Source organism: Heptranchias perlo, chromosome 13, assembly GCF_035084215.1.
Source record: "Heptranchias perlo isolate sHepPer1 chromosome 13, sHepPer1.hap1, whole genome shotgun sequence".
NCBI classification, from domain to species: Eukaryota; Metazoa; Chordata; class Chondrichthyes; order Hexanchiformes; family Hexanchidae; genus Heptranchias; species Heptranchias perlo.
In genome coordinates, this window is record NC_090337.1 from 25892884 (window position 1) to 25914429 (window position 21546).

Sequence of the window (21546 nt, forward strand, 5' to 3'; positions counted from 1 at the left end):
TTTTTGAACAGAAGGGCTTGTGGTCTCAGGTTCTTCACAAGTTACTTATTCTATTCTAGAAACAGGACAGACTTTTTGCTAACATAGAAAAGTTGACACCTGGAAATTTTATGCAGTTTGGAGCACTGCAATATACCCAATGATACATTTCAACAAACACTGAAAAATAACCAGTATTGAAGAACAAAACATGGTTTAACTGAACTATGAAAGCTATCTCCTAAAGGACATTTGAAAATCCTGAGAGTCTAGGCCATTTAAGCCTGCTGTATCCAGAATCCATGTATGATTATTCCACATCCTTTTTGATCCCTTACTTTAAGAGGCATTGATTTCCTTCCCTAACTTCCCCTGAGAAGAAAAATAATAAAGTTGAAATATCACTAGAATCCTCAATCTTACTACTCAACAGATAAGCTCCCTTTTAAAAGAAATGTTCATTAAAAAAAAATTGTAGGAATTGATTTCAGAATTATTTTAAGTTTAGATTAATAGATGTTGAAGATTGTGCCAAACATTGTACAGAAACAAAAATTATACGGTCCAATCAGTATTCTATTACTGCAGTATTCTTACAATCATCAGTATATCTCAGCACAGAAATTGGTTGCAGCATGTTGGACCACCCAATAGTCCATCAAATTTCAAAATGACCTAGATCACTTAGGGAAAACTTTAAACATAGGTTCTGATCCAGAAACAATTGGTGCTAAAATAAAATATGCTGTTATAATACCTGCTTACCAAATGCTATAGTGTAACACTTATTGCACCCAATGTTTCAAATTTATCCTCAACATTGGAAAAAAAATCCTAATTCACATATTCAGAACAGAAACCAGATCATGCAATTAGTATTGTAGAAAAGTTACTTGTGACGCACTTAAACAGATTCCTCTTCTCCCTCCATAAATGAAAACCTAGCAAGCCTCAAACTTCAGGTCAGTTGAACTTTTAATTCTTGAATAGGGTACCTCAAAACAATTAACTTTTCAAAACAGCAAGATTACCAAGACTATTAATAAAAAGCAAGACATAGATGCGCACAGGATCAACATTAGTTTAATGCAGAGTAGTTAGCAGAAAATTGCAAAAAAAGCATACAACTGGTACTGATGTCCCAAGTTTCCCTTTCTTGACTGTACAGTCATTAAGGAATTTAATAGGAGAGACAAATTTAACCTGTTCGAGAGAATGTGTCCTTCCTTAAAAATAAACATTGCTTAATTGAAATTATCCATTTATACACTAATTTAGTGATATTAACTTGCTAGTAACAGAATACTTCAAGCAATCAGAAAACAAATAAATTAGATACATTGTGCTATGAAACGATCATCTAGGTGTTTCAACAGACCCAACAGGATTGTGTGGCAACATGAAACCCATCATGTTGGCCAGAAGAGAGAGATAAGTTTTCTAGAAATGGATACAAATACAACAGGATATGGAACAGGGCTCTATTTTTACAGTAACACATTAAAACATGAAACAGCAGTTTTAGTAATGGTATTTTTAACTGAATAAATGCGGACTGCTTTTCAGAATCAAGAATACTGGTCAAAATTCCCAGTTTAATTGTTTTGTAAAGACTAAATAGTAAGCCTTTGAAATAGATTTGTATAAACCTTCATAGCTCCAAATCCTATCCCTCACCAGAAGAGAACATTTATTTCATATTCAACTCTAATCCAAGACCTTCCTGTGAGCAACATCTCTGATACCATTAAAGCTATTCATCAAGGTGCTATTTTAAGTGACAGTCACTGTGGAAGACTATTTACAGTAATGGCCCACATTACGTGCAAGTGAGGTTCATTTCTGAAAGTGTACAAGTCCAAAGCTTAATGTTGAATAAACAGAGGGTAACTGTTTACAAAAACATTACCTTGTTGAGGGTTGTAATGTTTATATTCTAAATTGATTATGCCTTATTGACAGTCACCTTAACCAACTCTTAATTTTTATTGAAGTTAATTTTCACATTTAAATAGCAAATTATTCATGTACAGTGCCATTGGGCCAGTTATTCTACGGCCAATATAGGGTACTTTAAAAGGTAACACTTCCATTTAAATGATTTCAAAACTTTCTTTGTTTTAAAAAAGAAAACCTTACCTTGAATCTATCCACAGCTACAGATGCCTCAGAGAGCGATTTCACAGAGAATGGAGTGACTTTAAGGGAAAACGTCATAGCATTGAAAACTGTTACCACGGTAAAAGCCTGGAAAAATAACAAAAGATACCAAAAGACTGAAACTTTCAACTCCAAATATTAGATTAACAGATGCTTAAATATCTAAATCAAAAATACACAAACATTTGAGTCAGACTGCCTTTATCTTAAAAAATATGAAATCCAACCATCCATGGACATCTACCAGTGCAACAAAATCAGAAGTCTCAAGTCACTGAGCATACAATCACATAGAATGTACAGCACTGAAACAGGCCATTTGGTCCATGCCAATGTTTATGATCCACACAAACCACCTCCCTCCCTCCCTACTTCTAACCCTATCAGCATTCTATTCCTTTCTCCCTCATGTGTTTATCTAGCTTCCCCTTAAATGTATCTATGCTAGGCACCTCAACTACTCCTTGTGGTAGTAAGTACCACATTCTAACCACTCTCTGGGTAAAGATGTTTCTCCTAAATTCCCTATTGGATTTATTAGTGACTATCTTATATTTATGGCCCTTAGTTCTGGTCTCCCCTACAAGTGGAAACATCTTCTCGATCCTATCAAACCCTTTCATAACCTTAAAGACCTCTATCAGGTCACCCCTCAGTCTTCTCTTTTCTAGAGAAAAGAGCCCCAGCCTGTTTAATTTTTCCTCATGGGTATAACCTCTCAGATCTGGTATCATCAGACCTTCTCCAGTGCCTCTATGTCCTTTATATATAATGGTGACCAGAACTGTTCACAGTACTCCAAGTGTGGTCCAACCAAGGTTCTAGACAAGTTTAACATAACTTCTCTGCTTTCAATTCTATCCCTCGAGAAATGAATCCCAGTGCTTGGTTTGCTTTTTTTTTTAAAAATGGCCTTATTAACCTGTGTCGCTACTTTTAGTGATTTGTGTATCTGTACCCTCAGATCCCTCTGCTCCTCTACCCATTTAGACTCTTATTTTCCAAAGAGTATGTGGCCTCCTTATTCTTCCTACCAAAATGTACCACTTATCTTCACTGAAATTCATTTGCCAATTACACATCCATTCTGCAAATTTATTAATGTCTTCCTGTATTTTGTCGCCGTCCTCCTCAGTATTAACTACACCCCCAATTTGGCGTTGTCCACACATTTTGAAATTGTACTTCCAATTCCCGAGTCCAAATTGTTTATGTAAATGGTGAACCAGTGGTCCCAGCACCGGTCCCTGTGGAACACCACTTCCTACCTTTTGTCAGTCTGAGTAACTGCCTTTAACCCCTACTCTCTATTTTCTGTTTTGTAGCCAGCTTGCTATTCCTTCTGCTGCTTGTTCCCTGCTTCCACATGCTGACCTCAGTCATGAGTCTACTATGCGGTACCTTATCAAAGGCCTTTTGAAAATCCAAATATACTACATCAACTGCATTACCTTTGTCTACCCTTTCTGTTACTTCTTCAAATAATTCAATACGGTTGGTCAAGCATGACCTTCCCTTTTGAACATACTAATGTTTGAATGATTTGTTGTAAGCATGGAATACAGCTAATATGTCTGAGTTCCTGAAAATATTAACCCGGTTTAAAACTCAGTAGAAGTAACCACCGTAATCAACAATACTCCACTGGACAATTTCTCTGGTCCCAGTGTAATGCATTAGTAATGAGCGGTTTGGAGCCAATCATGTGACACTATTAAGAGTAGTTAGTGGAGAAAGCATTACCTGAATATGGAACCAATGAGACCATGAAAAAGTCTTTTTTTCTATGTTAAGGGCAATGTATAAATACAAGTTTTATTGATAATTACTTCTGCATTTGAATCCTTTTTATGCTGACCAAAACTTCACTACACACGACTAGTTTCAATCTTAGTTCAAGCTCCGCACCAGGACTTGAGGGTATAATCTAGATTGATAGCACTGCCTTGTTAACTGGATTGGTGTATGTTGTCAGACATGCTGTCCTTCAGATGAGACGCTAATCCAAGATCCCATCTGCCTGACCTCATGCCACTATTTCAAAGCAAGGATCTGCGGTTTGGCCAATATTCCTCTCACAACGAGTATGGCCAAAAGAAACAAGATTAATTGGTCATTCATCTTACTGCTGGTGAGATATTCTTTAAACAAATGACTGCCACAGTTTCCGATATAATAAGTCACTGTAGTCCAAAATTAATTCATTGTGGGAAAAGAGTTGAAATCTTTTGATGACATAACACAATATATAACCATATTTGTTAATTTATATACATCACGTTGAGAGAACAGTCTCAGTGCAGTATTGGATCAAAATTCCAATAACAATGCTATTTGTAGCACGACTGTACTGTGTAATTAATAGACTTCAAAGTTCAGACACAGGTATTAGCTGTGCATTTTCCACTTTCTGACCAATTTTCACATCGACAACCATTTCTCAAGTCTACAAATCCACTTCCCCACTTACCTGGCCAACTCTGGTCAAGTAAAACATCATTGAGGAACAAGAGAGGTTCTGATAAAAATCATTTGTTTCAACCTGAAGTACTGGCCATCTCTCTCCTCCAGTATGATATCCTGTCAGTCCCACTCACAACAAACGGTCCACAGTCCTCAGCCACACTGGGAGCTCTGGAATTTGTAGTTCAATACTGCTCACTGGTCAGGATGGATTTCATCAAGGAAGGCAGTGATGGGATGGAATTTTCTCCACAAATTAAAAGGGAGCAAATTTACTGAGTGGGTCACATTTACTTTTACAAACTCGAACTATCGAAAATATAAAATTCTGACAGGGCTAGACAGACTGGATGCAGGGAGGATGTTTCCCCTGGCTGGGGGGGTCCAGAACGAGGGGTCACAGTCTCAGGATATGGGGTAGGACATTTAGGACTGAGATGAGGAGAAATTTCTTCACTCAGAGGGTGGTGAACCTGTGGAATTCTCTACCACAGAAGGCTGTGGAGCCCAAGTCACTGAATATATTTAAGAAGGAGCTAGATAGATTTCGAGACACAGAAGGCATCAAGGGGTACGGGGAGAGAGCAGGAATATGGTATTGAGATGGAGGATCAGCTATGATCATATTGAATGGTGGAGCAGGCTCGAAGGGCCGAATGGCCTACTCCTGCTCCTAGTTTCTATGAACACAACAAGCATTGTGGTTTTTCATTAACCACTACTCTCAGAGTAAAATGCAGGAACAACAGGGCCGTAATAATGGGCAACTTTAATTATCCAAAGATAGACTTAGGTAAACATAATTTAAGTGACAAAGAAAGAGATGGATTTCTACAATGTGTCCATGAGTGTTTTCCAGATCAGCACATTTGTAGTCCAACAAGAAAGGGAGTGCTAGATTAAATTCGAGAAGATAAATGTAAGGCTACAAGAACATTTAGGAATCAGTAACCATAATAGAATTAGTTGAACATAAAAAATGAAAAGGAGAACAGTCAAAGATAAAGGCACTTGACTGACTTAGATAAAGAAGTGTACTAGCCAGGTAAACTGGAAAGAAAAACAGGCAACTAAGACAGTGCACAAATAATAAGAAAAGTTGAAATAGGAGATGATTAGAGTACAGGCATAGTGGTACGGTAGCATAGTGGTTATTGTTACTGGACTAGTAATCCAGAGTCATCAGTTCAAATCCCGCCACGGCAGCTGGCGAATTTAAATTCAATTAAAAATAAAATTCTGGAATAAAAAAAACTACTCAGTAATGGTAGCCATGAAACTACCGGATTGTTGTAAAAACCCATCTGGTTCACTAATGTCCTTTAGGGAAGGAAACCTGCCACCCTTACCCAGTCTGGCCTATATGTGAATCCCGACCCACAGCAATGTGGTTGATTCTTAATCGCCCTCTGAAATGGCCGAGCAAGCCACTCAGTTGTAAAATCTCGCTACGAAAGTCACAAGAAGAATAAAACCGGACGGACTGCCCGGCATCAGACCACTCGGCACCGGATATGACAAAGGCAAGCCAAGCCCAATCAACCCTGCAAAGTCCTCCTCATTAACATCTGGGGACTTGTGCCAAAATTGGGAGAGCTGTCGCACAAACTAGTCAAGCAACAGCCTGACATAGCCACACTCACAGAATCATACCTTTCAGCCAATGTCCCACCAGCAGGTCAGACCCACCAGAGGTGGCGGTTCGGGGATATACAGTCAGGAGGGACTGACCCTGGGAGTCCTCAAAATTGAGTCCGGACCCCATGAAATCTCATGGCATCAGGTCAAACATGGACAAGGAAACCTCCTGCTGATTACCACCTGTCACCCTCCCTCAGCTGATGAATCAGTCCTCCTCCATGTTGAGCACCACTTGGAGGAAGCACTGAGGGTAGCAAGGGCACAGAACGTACTCTGGGTGGGGGACCAAGAGTGGCTCAGTAGCACCACTACTGAACGAGTTGGCCGAGTCCTGAAGGACATAGCTGCCAGACTGGGCCTGCGACCGGTGGTGAGCGAACCAACATGAGGGAAAAACTTACTTGACCTCGTCCTCACCAATCTACCTGTCGCAAATGCATCTGTCCAAGACAGTACTGGTAGGAGTGATCATCGCACAGTCCTCGTGGAGACGGAGTCCCATCTTCGCACTGAGGACACCATCCAACGTGTTGTGCGGCACCACCACCGTGCTAAATGGGATAGATTCAGAACAAATCTAGCAGCTCAAAACTGGGCATCCATGAGGCGCTGTGGGCCATCATCAGCAGCAGATTCATATTCCAGCACAATCTGTAACCTCATGGCCCGGCATATTACCATTACCAACAAGCCATGGGATCAACCCTGGTTCAATGAGAAGTGTAGAAGAGCATGCCAGGAGCAGCACCAGGCGTACTTAAAAATGAGGTGCCAACCTGGTGAAGCTACAACACAGGACTACATGCATGCTAAACAGCAGAAGCAACATGCTATAGACAACGCTAAGCGATTCCATCACCAACTGATCAGATCAAAGCTCTGCAGTCCTGCCACATCCAGTCGTGATCGGTGGTGGACAGTTAAACAACTAGTGGGAGGAGGAGGCTCTGTGAACATCCCCATCCTCAATGTTGGCAGAGTCCAGCACGCGAGTGCAAAAGACACAGCTGAAGCGTTTGCAACCATCTTCAGCCAGAAGTGCCGAGTAGATGATCCATCGCAGCCTCCTCCCGATATCGCCACCATCACAGAAGCCAGTCTTCAGTCAATTCGATTCACTCCACGTGATATCAAGAAACGGCTGACTGCACTGGATACATCAAAGGCTATGGGGCCCAACAACATCCCAGCTGTAGTGCTGAAGACTTGTGCTCCAGAACTAGCTGCCCCTCGAGCCAAGCTGTTCCAGTACAGCTACACCACTGGCATCTACCCGACAATGTGGAAAATTGCCCAGGTATGTCCTGTCCACAAAAAGCAGGACAAATCCAATCCGGCCAATTACCGCCCTATCAGTCTACTCTCAATCATCAGCAAAGTGATGGAAGGTGTCGTCGACAGTGCTGTTAAGCGGCACTTACTCACCAATAACCTGCTCACCGATGCTCAGTTTGGGTTCCGCGAGGACCACTCGGCTCCAGACCTCATTACAGCCTTGGTCCAAACATGGACAAAAGAGCTGAATTCCAGAGGTGAGGTGAGAGTGACTGCCCTTGACATCAAGGCAGCATTTGACCGAGTGTGGCACCAAGGAGCCCTAGTAAAATTGAAGTCAATGGGAATCAGGGGGAAAACTCTCCAGTGGCTGGAGTCATACCTAGCACAAAGGAAGATGGTAGTGGTTGTTGGAGGCCAATCATCTCAGCCCCTGGGCATTGCTGCAGGAGTTCCTCAGGGCAGTGTCCTAGGCCCAACCATCTTCAGCTGCTTCATCAATGACCTTCCCTCCATCATAAGGTCAGAAATGGGGATGTTCGCTGATGATTGCACAGTGTTCAGTTCCATTTGCAACCCCTCAGATAATGAAGCAGTCCATGCCCGCATGCAGCAAGACCTGTACAACATCCAGGCTTGGGCTGATAAGTGGCAAGTAACATTCGTGCCAGACAAGTGCCAGGCAATGACCATCTCCAACAAGAGAGAGTCTAACCACCTCCCCTTGACATTCAACGGCATTACCATTGCCAAATCCCCTACCACCAACATCCTGAGGGTCATCATTGACCAGAAACTTAACTGGACCAGCCACATAAATACTGTGGCTACAACAGTAGGTCAGAGGCTGGGTATTCTGCGGCGAGTGACTCACCTCCTGACTCCCTATAGTCTTTCCACCATCTACAATGCACAAGTCAGGAGTGTGATGGAATACTCTCCACTTGCCTGGATGAGTGCAGCTCCAACAACACTCAAGAAGCTCGACACCATCCAGGACAAAGCAGCCCGCTTGATGGGCACCCCATCCACCACCCTAAACATTCACTCCCTCCACCACCAGCGCACAGTGGCTGCAGTGTGTGCCATCCACAGGATGCACTACAGCAACTTGCCAAGGCTTCTTCGACAGCACCTCCGAAACCCATGACGTCTACCACCTAGAAGTAAAGGGCAGCAGGCGCATGGGAACACCACCACCTGCACGTTCCCCTCCAAGGCACACACCATCCCGACTTGGAAATAGATCACCGCTCCTTCATCGTCGCTGGAACTCCCTACCTAACAGCACTGTGGGAGAACCTCCACCACATGGACTGTAGCAGTTCAAGAAGGTGGCTCACCACCACCTTCTCGAGGGCAATTAGGGATGGGCAATAAATGCTGGCCTTGCCAGCGATGCCCACATCCCATGAACGAATAAAAAAAAGGCTCAACATAGTTCCACAAAAAGTAACAGTAGTGTAACAAATGCAGGATTCCCTTCGATGAGCAGAGAAATTAAAAGTAAACTTAAAAAGAGGCATGTGATAAATCTATGGCTAATAATATGAGAAAATCAAACCAAATATAGAAAATATATAGAGGAGCATCAAAAAAAAATGAGTAGAACTAAGTGGAAGTATGATGAAAGACTGATAGACATGAAAGCAAAATAGTAAAGGAATTTATAAGCACAAACAGTAAAAGAAAAGTTAAAAGGAAGTTACTGTTGATTAGAGATGAAAATGGAAATCTTCCATAGGATGAAGGAATGGCAGAGATACCAAATGTCTGTTTTCACAAGAGAGGCGGTAGGAATGAAAATGAGTACAAGAGGAGGAAATGGAGTAATTAGATAGCTACAGATAAGGAAGTAATACTGAAAAAAATTGGTAGAACTCAAAGTGGAAAAGACTCTGGGCCCTGATGGCATGAATCCCAGCATATTGGAGAAAGTCAGAAAGGAAATAGCAGAGGTTCTGATTTCAGTCTTTCCAACAGTGTTAGATTTGGAAATTACATTAAAGACTGGGGAGTTGCTAATGTAACACCTCTGTTCAAAAAGAGAAAGCACACAAATTGAAGCACAAAGCACAAGCACTTTGGGCCAAATATCCTACCTTTGTGCTGTAAAATTCTATGATTCAGAGTCATTATTATCCCAGCCATGGATAACATGCTTTTTTAATCCAAGCTAAATACAGGAAGCTCTCACACTTCCCTCCCCCCATTATTCTAGATTTTATTTCTTAATTTCCAAACCAACAATAACTCTTACTATAACAAAAGTGAGACACAAAAGTTTCACCCACATTAATGAACATGAATAAGAATTGTCCTCTGAAGTTATGCATCAACAAGCAAGGTATAATGGGGTTAGTTTTAAAAAAGGTACCACAATCTATTGCTCATTTCTAAAGCACCTTTCATGCTTTCATGTCCTGAGAATATCACAAAGCGTTTTACAACCATGAACTACTTCTGAACTGCAGTTAACATTATGTAGGCAAACGCAGAAGCTAGTTTGCACACACCAAAGTCCCACAAGCAGCAAAGGAATGAACAACCAGATAATGTACTCTTGTTGGTGCTGGTTCAGGAAGGACACAGAGATCTCCCTGCTCTTCTTGGAATAGTGCCATGGGATCTTATATGTGAGATGGCACTTCCAATTTAGTGTCAGCCTAAATTACGTGCTCAAGTCCATAGTGGGGATTGAGCCCATGCTCTTTTGACTCAGGTGAGGATGCCACAACTGAGCCAAACTGCCACTCAGCAGAAAATGATTTCACATATACAAAGCTTACTAAAGCTAGGGAAAAAAATCTGGTTGTAACATTTTCATACTAGATTTTGGTAATGAAAATTTCAATTTCCCTCTTCTGAACTTTAGTTAGAACTAACAGTATATGTTACAGTTAGTTGAAATTTTAGATCTTAAAATAAAAACTGAGGTCTACAAGAACAAACTTGCCACCCTGCCTTATCTCCCCAACAGTGCCAAATAAGTAGCACTTAGTTTTTCTTCAAAATTTGTTTGGCCAATGTTTAAAATGGTTGAACTTCCTGGCATAAGCAGGCATATGACATATAGCAGTTTTTCTTGCAGTAACGACAGCAAGGGTGTCCAATCCAGTAGAACAGCTGATTGAAGTGTCACCAGTGGTAAACGCTAAAAGATGGCAATGTACGGAAACCAAACAGAGCTGTGTCATAATTATCTTTTGGTTCCCAGCTCTGTGATCACCCAGCATTTCAATTGGCTGCAGAATTCAATTGTCTTACTGAAGACAGACCTGAGTTCCACAGCCAACTGTACTTTCTCAACTCTGAAAAATCAGGCTTTTAACATTTGATGAACTGAGCTATTGATTTATGGCGATCACATTGAATTCCATTTTCAAATTATATGGGATTCCAATATTTTCACTCATTTCTTCAGGATCATACACTGTAGCTTCATTCATTTTTCTGCAAGAAAATGGAAAACCAGTGCCGTGCCAGTAAACATACGTTCCTTACAATTAGAGCCACAATTCATGATTATTAATTCAAGCAAATTCTGTTTTTAATCACCTGGGCTTCTAGGATTTTTTCCAAGTTTCGGGCATGGCATTCCATGATTCAGACTCTTTTTTTTGTGTAAACCAAAAACGGGCAGCTTTTTGGTGATCTGAACTCCACCTGACAAATTTCTGTATGATTAATTTCACACCTGTGCCAGCATGGAGAGAACCAGTATGTGTGCTGTACAGGAACGTTTACAAATTAAGCCCATTAATGGCTTGCACAGCTCTGCCAGAAAGATGAGGCAGTTTGCTGATAAACAGAACAAGCCAACTAATTAACCCCAAAATGTTTTTATTCATTGCACCTCAGCTGAGTGCTTTTAAATTTTCATTCCATTAAGTCAGCAGGTCAATCTCAGTTCCGTGGACAACCACTTAAGCAATTTCTGTAGTAATTATCAAAATCAGAAAAGAAAATAATTTCAAAAAATCTCAGTCGTTATCTAAAAGACTTTTTATGGGCACGATTGTACTACTAATCAAGTGCAGTTTAACCCCTTAACTTTCCAACTGGTTGATACTTCTTTACATGACCTGATCATCCCAGGCTCCACCAAAGTTATTATATTGATGACTAATTTAGCACAACTAAAACAGAACATTCCAGCACAGAACTCCTGGCACCAAATAACCCACCAGTTGCAAGTAAACTTACCACTTATAAAATTACTTCGGCTCTGTACAGGGTATTCAATTCTAAATCTGGCACATGTAAAATATGTAATATTCCCTCCATTCCACCACAGCTCTGCACTCTGGTATGCCCTTCCTAAGCTCCTCCACTCCCCTTCTAAAGCCTCCTCAAAATATACGTATTAGATGAGTTCTGACAAAGGATCTTTACTCAAAACATTAACTTATCCTTTCTTTTTTCAGAACTTGGCGATCCCACATAATGAGCCGGATCTTGGTGGAAAAATAATGGCGTGTTAACGAAGCATGCAGTCATCAATGTGCAAATCGGCCAGCAAGTTCAGGGGATTAAGAGATACGCCCTGAGTTGCGAATCTCCAGAACTTGCTGGTCGATTTCCGCCACTCCACTGTTTGCTTCGCAAAAATGGCATCTCGCCCTAGAACTTGCTGGATTTGTACATTAATTGCCCATTAAACTCGCCACGGAATGTTGAGTCCAGTAATTAACAGCACAAGTACCTATTTAAGGTGATAATTATTAATGCAATGCCTATCAACCTCTCAGGCCCAGAAATTGAACAATTAAACTGTGGAGTTTCATTCCTTCAGGTGGTAAATTGTCCTTAGAGATTTTTTAAATTTCAAATTTTAAATTTTCTATTTTTCTCTCTTAATCCAATCTTTCTGTAACTGATTTGACTCTAATTCACCCTCCTTCTCAGTCATTCCTCTATTTCTTTTTCAATCCTTACATCTCAAGGTTAAGGAGATACATTATTGGTCCCACCATTCACCATCCACGCGTTATCAGCTCACACCTCCGGCAAGTTGCAGTGCAAAATTTTTTTTAAGCTGAATGGTGCAGTAAAAAGTCTATCTAACGGACAAGCCACGAGGTGTCCTGCTCCAGCAAGATCAGGCCCTTTATTTCCATCGTTTTCTCTTTTTATTTCAACATTTGCAATTTTTTTTCCTTTTTAATCTCTACTCTTTTTCTCAATACCTAACATCTATAAAACATCCCATCTATTCACAGCCCTGATGAAAATCCTGCAACATTACTCTTCAGACATTTTTAATTTCCAACATGCAGACTAACCTCTGCAGCAGTGAGGTCATATCCTAAGAGCATGTGGGCAGAGAACGTTACTACACTGGCTATAACGACAACAACTGGAGCAACACCCACTGTGATGCTTTGAAAATATCCGGCATACTCCAAGATTTGACGTTCCTCCTCTCGGATTTCTAGCAAGAAAAAAAAGTTTGAGGTAGTCAGCAAAACCAAATATATATTTGAACTCAAAACTGTACATGAGCTATTGATACACAGAAATATCTCCCATTATTTATGAAAACACAAAGCCTTTGTTAATTCTGTACATGAGATGAGGAATATCATACACAAGATCTACTAACACAAAAATTCAAGTTAACCATTTAATGATACATGGCGCTAAGCTGAAAGCAACATTGATTTTCCTCATTTGAATGATTGCCGTTTAATTTATATGCGTAGGTTGAACAAATAAGTGATAACGGTTAAAGTTTTAGACTGATTTATCAAAACAAATTTTATTGTGTTTATACCTGAAGGAAAAACTGGCAGGTATCTCTTGCATTCCTCAACCGGTACCATCAATCTATCTTTTATTTTTATACTACAGCCCAGGTGTAAATTCAGTTGCAATGGAGGAGCTGGCATCAAATTCAAGTTTTTAAAAAAAAATCAACTAGCAGTGACCGCAAACATTCAAGTTAAATTGTACTCCTTCCACTTGCCAAAGCTGCTATTGGGAATTATTTCTCTTTTCTCTTTCAATATTTTTTTTTTCCATACTCCAAAGCTGCAGTACATTATTTAAAAGCCTATGATGTTGCCAGTGAAAGAATTGTGGTTGAAGTATTGATAATTAACGATATGCCAATGCTTTACTGTATTTCAATCTTCGTAGCAATTTTTTTTAAACCTTGGTAAAAGCCTGAAGAGTGCTCCCCTGATATCAAATCTTTGCCATTATATAATTATTTAAGTTCTTTATTTTGGAGGGAGGGAGGGACAGATGGCTGTGATGGATGGAGGGCAATGAAGGAGGGGGTGCAGCATAGATTCAACAGAATCTTAAAGGGTTAAATTATGAGGACAGGTTGCATAAACTTGGCTTTTATTCCCTTGCGTATAGGAGACTGTGGGGTGATCTGATCGAGCTATTTGAAATGTTGAAAGCATTTGATATGGTAGATATGGATAAACTATTGCCTCCATTGGGGGAAATCAAGAGCAAGGGGACATAAAATTAGAGCTAGGCCCTTCAGGAGCGAAATCAGGAAGGGTACACAAAGGGTAGCAGAAATCTGGAACTCTCTCACTCAAAAGGCTGTGGATGCTAGGACAATTGGAGCTTACTCAGATAGATAGACTTTTGTCTGGTAAGGGTATCAAGGGATATGGAGCAAAGGCAGGTAAATGGGGTTGTGGTGCAGATCAGCCCAGATCTAATTGAATGGTGGGGCAGGCTCGAGGGGTTGAATGGCCTGCTCCTGTTCCTAAAGCTGATATGTTCCTTTCCCAAGTGTTGATTATGTCTATGAAAAGGAGCCAAGAAAAAGTGGATAGTCACATAAAATGCACTTTGAATCAAAGGACTTAAATTCTTTAATAAGCTATACTCACTGAGAATGTTCTGTGAAAATGCCTTCACCCAGGCATACATTTTAATAAATTTTATGTAAGAGATGATTTCATTCATCCTTTGAACACGTTCATCAGTCACAGAAACGCACTTCCTTCTGAAGTATGCGGTCAGTCGGGACACGAACATCTTTCACAGAACAAAACAAGTTTCAATATAGAAGGACATGATGACTTACAATAGCTGCAAGAAAGTAGCTGCAACAGAAAATTACAAAACAAGTGTAGAAGTTCCCATGGTAGTTCACTCAACTTATTATTCTTGGTTTAGTCAAGCCTTCAGCTTACACAGAGGGAGCAGTGAAGTCGAGAGGAGAACAAAAATATGGGAGGTTATACCCCTGAAGAGCCACTGAGGGAATGGAAGGTTGGAACATTAGTATATGATTTTTTTTTGATTCAAACAGTAAAGATTTTTATTCCCCTTTCTTCATTCTCATACCTTCTATGTATTGAACAAATAACGACGTACCAGGAGGAGAAATATCCTCTTAAATGAGATGAAGCCACCGTAGATAGAATAAACCCATGTATACAAATGATCCATCCTTGCTGCAAATAGAGCTTGCTTACGGATGTTGTTCCAGACCATCCTGGCTGGAGGCCTGAGAGAAGATGGAAGGGATTATTCCCAAAACGATTTAAAATAAATCTTTTTTTTTAAAAAGGAGATGAACAGAGGCTCAACCTGAGAAGCAGGAATCTCCAGGGGAGAGATGTCCAAACTCTGAATTACCCTCAAGTAAAACATGTCAAAATCTCTGCATTATTAGACAGGCATTGGTTTGGAGTGGGGGTGGGGGTGGCGGGAGACAAGAGGAGTCAAACAGCAAGAGAAAGCAAGTCAGATAATATGAATACAAAAAACAGTGAACAAGCTTAAAAGAGAAAAACAAAGTCTCATTCTCTTAAGAAATACTTTTATTACACAAAAAGGAGGCTCATAATACTTCCTCTACTAGTTACCTAATGGAATCATAAGAAATTTCAATAGGATTTCTTCTGACAGAGACAATCACAGAAAACCAACTGTAATAACTAATTGCAGAAATAAAAAGGGACTTCTTTCAGAATTGAAAAATGTTTGAAGTGGGAACATTAGTAGGGACTGCCCACTATAAACAGGCAAATTGAAGGTTCCTCTGGGGCAAGGTGGGTAGACAGGGTTCTTTCATACAATGCATGAGGAGAAATGTGTTAACAGCTGACATCAACATTGCAGCATATTCAGAGGTTATTGTCCCTGATGGTTATCCCTGTGATCGCTCCTGAAGTTTATACAGGATATGAAGATTTAGAAAGCTGAGCTTCAAATTAAATTCACCAATGTATACAAACTCACTGCACTTTCAATAGAAAAACTTAATTGATCATGGCACCAAAGATTACACTGTGAAAATAAGAGCAAAATTACAAGTGCTTAGAATGTAGCATGTAAACAAACAAAATATTATTAATTAGAATAATCCAAGTCCAAACTGACAGATGCTTAAACCATTGATACAACAGCAAAGATTGCTACCTTTATCTCCAAATTAACATTGCTACACTATAACCATCAGCCTTATGTGCAGTATTTCAATACATAACTGCTCCTCAATTAAACTATATATTTTTTTTAAAACAGGTCACCAACTCACCATAGCTGGATAGAAGAGTATGAAGATTGCAGAACCAAGAAACGCAGTGGGACCAAGCAATGTGGTGTTATAAATCATTCCCAGAACTGCTACAAGAGGCCCACCTGCCAACAAACTTCCTACTGCAGCAGCTTCAAACAGTCGCTGCCCATCACTTGAGCAGATGTTGATAAGCTGTGGACAGGAAGAAAATCGAAACATGAGAAGGGTTTTACAGATAAGACAATAGACACCGGACATTTCCACATAATTTTTTTCTTGCTAATTTAAAAAATGTACACCAGATATTCTGTACCATATACAAACACTCAGTGCTTCCAATTCAATATCTACATGTTTTCCCTGTTGTCTTTGCTCATTTGCCTTTATACATGTAGTTTTAGAAGGACAGGAGCATTATACCATATAATGAACAATGTGTTATCCTGCTGCCAAATGGTGCCTTGTGTGAATGGTGTGTGCCTGAAAGGCCCCACAGTGCATTTGTTGTGCCTTGCAAGAGGCTCATTGATTTAAGAATCTACCACGACCAATTAGATCTTTTAAAAAAAAATACTTTTAATGTAACGCATATACGTATTTAATATGCGTACAAGCAACAGTTCTAATATACATTTTTAAATTATATATTAAAAAACTGACTTGTGACTATGTCCACTTCCTGTCCACAAACTTTAGTTTCTGCTGTCATGAATTTTGAGCAACGCTTTTTACATCAGTATTATTATTCTAAATAATTACATTGCAATTTTAATCAAGAAAAGCTACAAAAGATACATCAACAGTGGGTAAAGCCTATCTGCCTGTCACACTCTAGGTGCAAGCCTCCTACCACTTGTGGCACTATAACACAAGCGGCCCAGCTCCACCCGCCATATTCTTCTTTCTCGTACAATTTCTGTACTTACCTGACCGTGAATTTTTATGCTTTCCTGGAAGGTTGAAAAAAATTCTTTTCACACTTTATTACTTTGGGAGGCTACATTTTGCCTGATCTCCCAACCTCGCTTATATGCCACCCACTCCCATACCCGGCTTTGGCCTTACCATCTTCTTTCATCATCAGGCACATCCCCACTCACCTCCCTCACTTTCAAGCCAGGGCCTGCTACCTGCAATTTTCCTGCTTCATCCAGCCAGGGGCTACTTTCCAACCCTGGTTTATCCATCCTTCTGCTCTTTGCATCTCGCAATGCTATGCCAGTGCCAGGCCTCATCTATGATCCTCACTGGAAAACTAGCACTTAAGTTCTCAAGCTACTGTAAGTGCTTATATAATACATTATAGCACTTAATGCACTTTCAGAACTAAATTGCCAGCTTACCAGCAAAAACAACAGATCAGTCCATGGACAGCAAGGTGTTGTGGGATGCTCTAAGGCTACTCCTCAGCCGTGGCCCAATTCCCCCTTGGAGCTCCCAGGCCTCATACGCCAAAATTATTCCCACGCAAAAACACCCCCAACCTGGAAATCTTTTAGGCCCCATTCTGCAATCACACTGAGCGTTCAGTGATCAGCACTACCACATCGCATCATTTACACTGACCCACAACGCTGTTGCAGCCCTCCCTCCCTGTACAAATTAGAGTTTGACTGACATTGGCCTGAAACAGTCTAAAATTCAGTATTTCAGGTCTGTGTATTAATCCACATGATTCTGGTTCTATCAAGCCAACTATTGCATACCTCTGCTCTAACAAAACCTGCACTGTGAACGTACCTCACCCAGTGATTTCTCCTTTATGTTCTTAAGTTTCAGAATCTTGTCAAACGCCATGGTAAGGACAGCTCCTCGAAGTCTGGCACCAGTGCGGTAGTTCAGTGCCCAGGTCATCGCCAATGACCATGAACGGACTACTTCCGTCATAAACAGCCCAAGACTTAACAACAAGCCATACTGCAGGTTCGACTCACTTAGTGCTGTATATTCCAGTAGACGCTTCACAAGAAAAGCCTAAAAAAGGAAAACAATAGTGTGAATGTGAAAAGATAGAGTAATTGTTTGCGAATTCTAAAAAACTTTTTTTTTTAAACAGATAGAATATATATATTTTGAATTTTACATTGCGTATTTTACCATATTCCAATGTGACAATCTATCAGAACAGTACCTACAGTTGACTGAAGAATGAAGTGGCAGTGTTTGCAAAACACTCCTGAAAATAAATAATGGGAGTTTAATCATACAAGAACAGGAGAAAAATACAGATGAGTTGCTTACATTAGAATATTTTTTGGTTATTGCTTTACCTCATTGAAAATACTTACCTTCCATACAAATTTACTGTACTGTTGCCAGTAATGTGAACATGCAGACATATAACTCAAAGAAGGAAATGGAAACCATAAGAATGGCAATTTTATCACATCATGAATTCAACTCACATTGAGGGGGACAATTTTATTGGAATTTCAATGATTTCCAAAAAATACAACACAACAAAGAATAATTTTAATGAAAGCCCACATATAAATACAAAAATCTATATGCAAAAAAATTGAATGCATCAGTTACACAGTCAATTTGCTACATTCTGGCCAGAAAACAAAATACACTACATTTTATCTGCATTGCTACAACCAATAGTGTTTAAACCTACATAAAATCCACCACGAATGATATACAATTATTGCAACAAACTACATCACCACCTCTTACAAAAAGGATTTTGTGGAAAAGTGGGAGCCTCAGAGCATCTACATTACAATACTCCACACATGATCTACATTTACATTGCAGTGTCCGTGTATGTAATTTTTATTTGGGAGGGAGAAATCTGTAGATTCAGTACAGAGCTGACTATAGGATATAGATTTTAAGAAACAGTTAACCAGAATAGAATTTTCTTCAGTTGTGCTGAGTCAAGGATTAGAATTTGTGTGACCCATGATTGTTTTGAATAAATAAAATGCACACTTTTGAGAATGTAATGCCAATTACATGCAAGGAATGTGCATTGCGCATAGAATGCAATGTAGTATGCATTTAAACTCGTAACAATTTTAAACATTCTACTTGTACCAATTCCTACATATTGATAAGGATTTGTCAATCCCTTTTTTGTACTACATTCATTCAATGCTTCCACTGCCAGTGACTGGATTGGGGAAGGGAGTGGATAAAAGGAGGAAGAAGAGGAGACAGAAACATAGCAGCAGGTTAAATACTCCTAAAAAGAGCAGCACAGTTTGAAGATATTTCAGAGTGGTGCATTTTGCATTAAAATGTTACCTTTTTGGAGCAGTAAAATAAGTCAAAAGGAATATATTTTCTTTAAATTTAACCTTTTAGAATGTATGTGTTTTTTTCAGACATCCTTCTTATAAAACTTAATCTAGATAAATCCCAGATACTTCAGGGTTCAAGAGAAATACTGCTTAACTGCACAATGTTCCTTGCTGTTAAAACGGAAGCGATTCAAAAATCTTCTGCAATATCTGGGCTTTTGCTAACAAGTCACATTTTCATCATGTGCATAAATTACTGTGCCAGCAATAAGCAGCTTGAGATTGTAGCTGCCTCGGAGCACCAATGCAGTCACTCTGAATTCACTTGTGGTGCTGTTTATGAGTACAAGGATCTACCGACTACTTTATTACTAATAATTATAAATAAGCATATTTAGTAACTTCCTCCCCCCACCTGCCCCCAAACACCGGCTCAATGATTTCAGTTACCACAAAAACATGTTAGACATTAAAACCTGAAGCCTCGTTCTGATTTCTACTGGCTCACCCAGGTCTGTCATTAGTTATATAATATTTTAGCAGGTGGTGTCCGTATTTCTCACACAGTGGCTGGTTATCAGTAATTGTCCTGGTTTGCCTACTAATGTTACACTTGCTTGTGTATTTAACTGTAGGCACAGCACAGAGGCTAAACTGCAATCACCACCCGCCCACCCTCCCCCTCCGCCTCCGCCTCCCATTATCTTGCTCACTAGGCCAATTTCTCCTGTTTGATGCAAAAAGAAATCTGCTCCTTCAGCCAATGTTATAAACCTGCTTCAGTGACTCACTAATTAATTTCTACATTAACAGCACAGAGCACTCATTTTTCTCCAGAATAAGTTTTTGTATACACAAATAAAATACAGAATCACATTGGCATTTAGAACCAAAATGATTTTTAAAAAAAATAGAAACAGTTCATCAATTTAAATAATAATCCATTACTTTTCACACCAGACCTATGGCAGAAATTTGAGATGATCTTAAACATTTGTCTGAATCATACAAGTGCCCATTTTAAAAGGTGCAGTGTACAGAAAGTCAGTAAGTATACATGCATATGTATCCAAACATCAGAATTCTGAGCACTGATGCAGGATAATTTAAAAGAAACTTTTTGTAAAGATCCAGAAAGGCATGAAAACAGCTCTGGAGAAATCACAGAAATTGTTTTTGTGTCCATCAGTTCAAGCATAGTCTCATTAACAAATCAAATATACTAGCTTTAAAAATAGTGCCAGTTTGCAAGTTACACATTAACTGCAGTCTCAGCAATTCTTTCACATTTAATCCCACAAGAGGATCAAGCCCTAGTTAGAAAGTTGCTGTAATGCTGAATCACTCATCTCATTTTCACTCTGTAGCTAATCCCATCATGTTATTCTTTTCAGCGGCGATTCACCGTATGAAAACAACTGTCCATTTCCAGGTCAACTGCATTGCACACCAAGTCAAATTCGAAATGGCTGTTCTTGCAAACTCTCCAGTCATGTTTTATTGAGATCATATAAATACTTCTGCAAAAGTGTAAATTCCAGTTGAATGTACAAGATTAAATTTGTAATCATTTAGATATTACACCTCAGCAGCTGTAAATAACGAATTAGTGAAGGTACAGGGAAAGAACAATTCTCCATTTCTGTAGGCAGCCTAACAGTGCTCAGACTGCACAACAAAACGTTGTTGAGGAAGACAGTAGCAGCACTTTCTCAGAAGATTCTTCATCTCAAGCTTTAAGTGGAACCAGCTTATCATTCTTGCTTACATTTACCATACAAGTTTGATCCCAAATTGAGAAATATGATGCTTGTATAAAAAAAGTGTTAACACATTAACATTTTTAAAAATTCAGACAAAATACTGATAAAAGCACTTGCACGCAGCATGCACTGAATCATTTCCAATTCAAGCTCAGTAAAGTCACTTCTTTCAGGAGGACATTACTCTACCACTTCTTTTATTCCCCTTAAAATATTGTGATTGTCACAAATTAGTTTGTAGTGTAGGATTAGACAAATGTGTCAAGTTTCTCTTCTTCCATAAAGATTTTCTTCCACTGAAGTGTTCATTCCCAATGAATATTAAAACCTGGAAACAACTGCTGCTTATAATATAACTTAACAAAATTAAAAAGCTGACTGGGATGGCTTTAAATGGCACTGAACATGTTACTATTTGTAATCACTACCTTACCTTACCGCATGGTGACCATTTCCGTACGACTTCTCATCTCATCCAAAAGCACCTTTACATGGCAATCCTGTGAATGCTAAGAAT

The 21546-nt window shown here is 39.6% G+C and overlaps 1 protein-coding gene across 5 annotated transcripts in view; it reads right to left on the reverse strand.

Annotated features, from left to right (window-relative positions):
- The window catches only part of abcc5 (ATP-binding cassette, sub-family C (CFTR/MRP), member 5), a 117559-nt gene that overhangs the window by 65787 nt on the left and 30226 nt on the right, over window positions 1-21546 (reverse strand). For all 5 annotated transcript variants that reach the window (XM_067995200.1, XM_067995198.1, XM_067995199.1 and 2 more), the window contains 5 exons: window positions 17759-17992; window positions 16037-16210; window positions 14379-14526; window positions 12804-12952; window positions 2119-2226 (listed from right to left, as the gene is read on the reverse strand). In XM_067995200.1, coding sequence (XP_067851301.1) covers window positions 2119-2226; window positions 12804-12952; window positions 14379-14526; window positions 16037-16210; window positions 17759-17992 — 813 coding nt within the window. The remainder of the gene's footprint in view (window positions 1-2118; window positions 2227-12803; window positions 12953-14378; window positions 14527-16036; window positions 16211-17758; window positions 17993-21546) is intronic.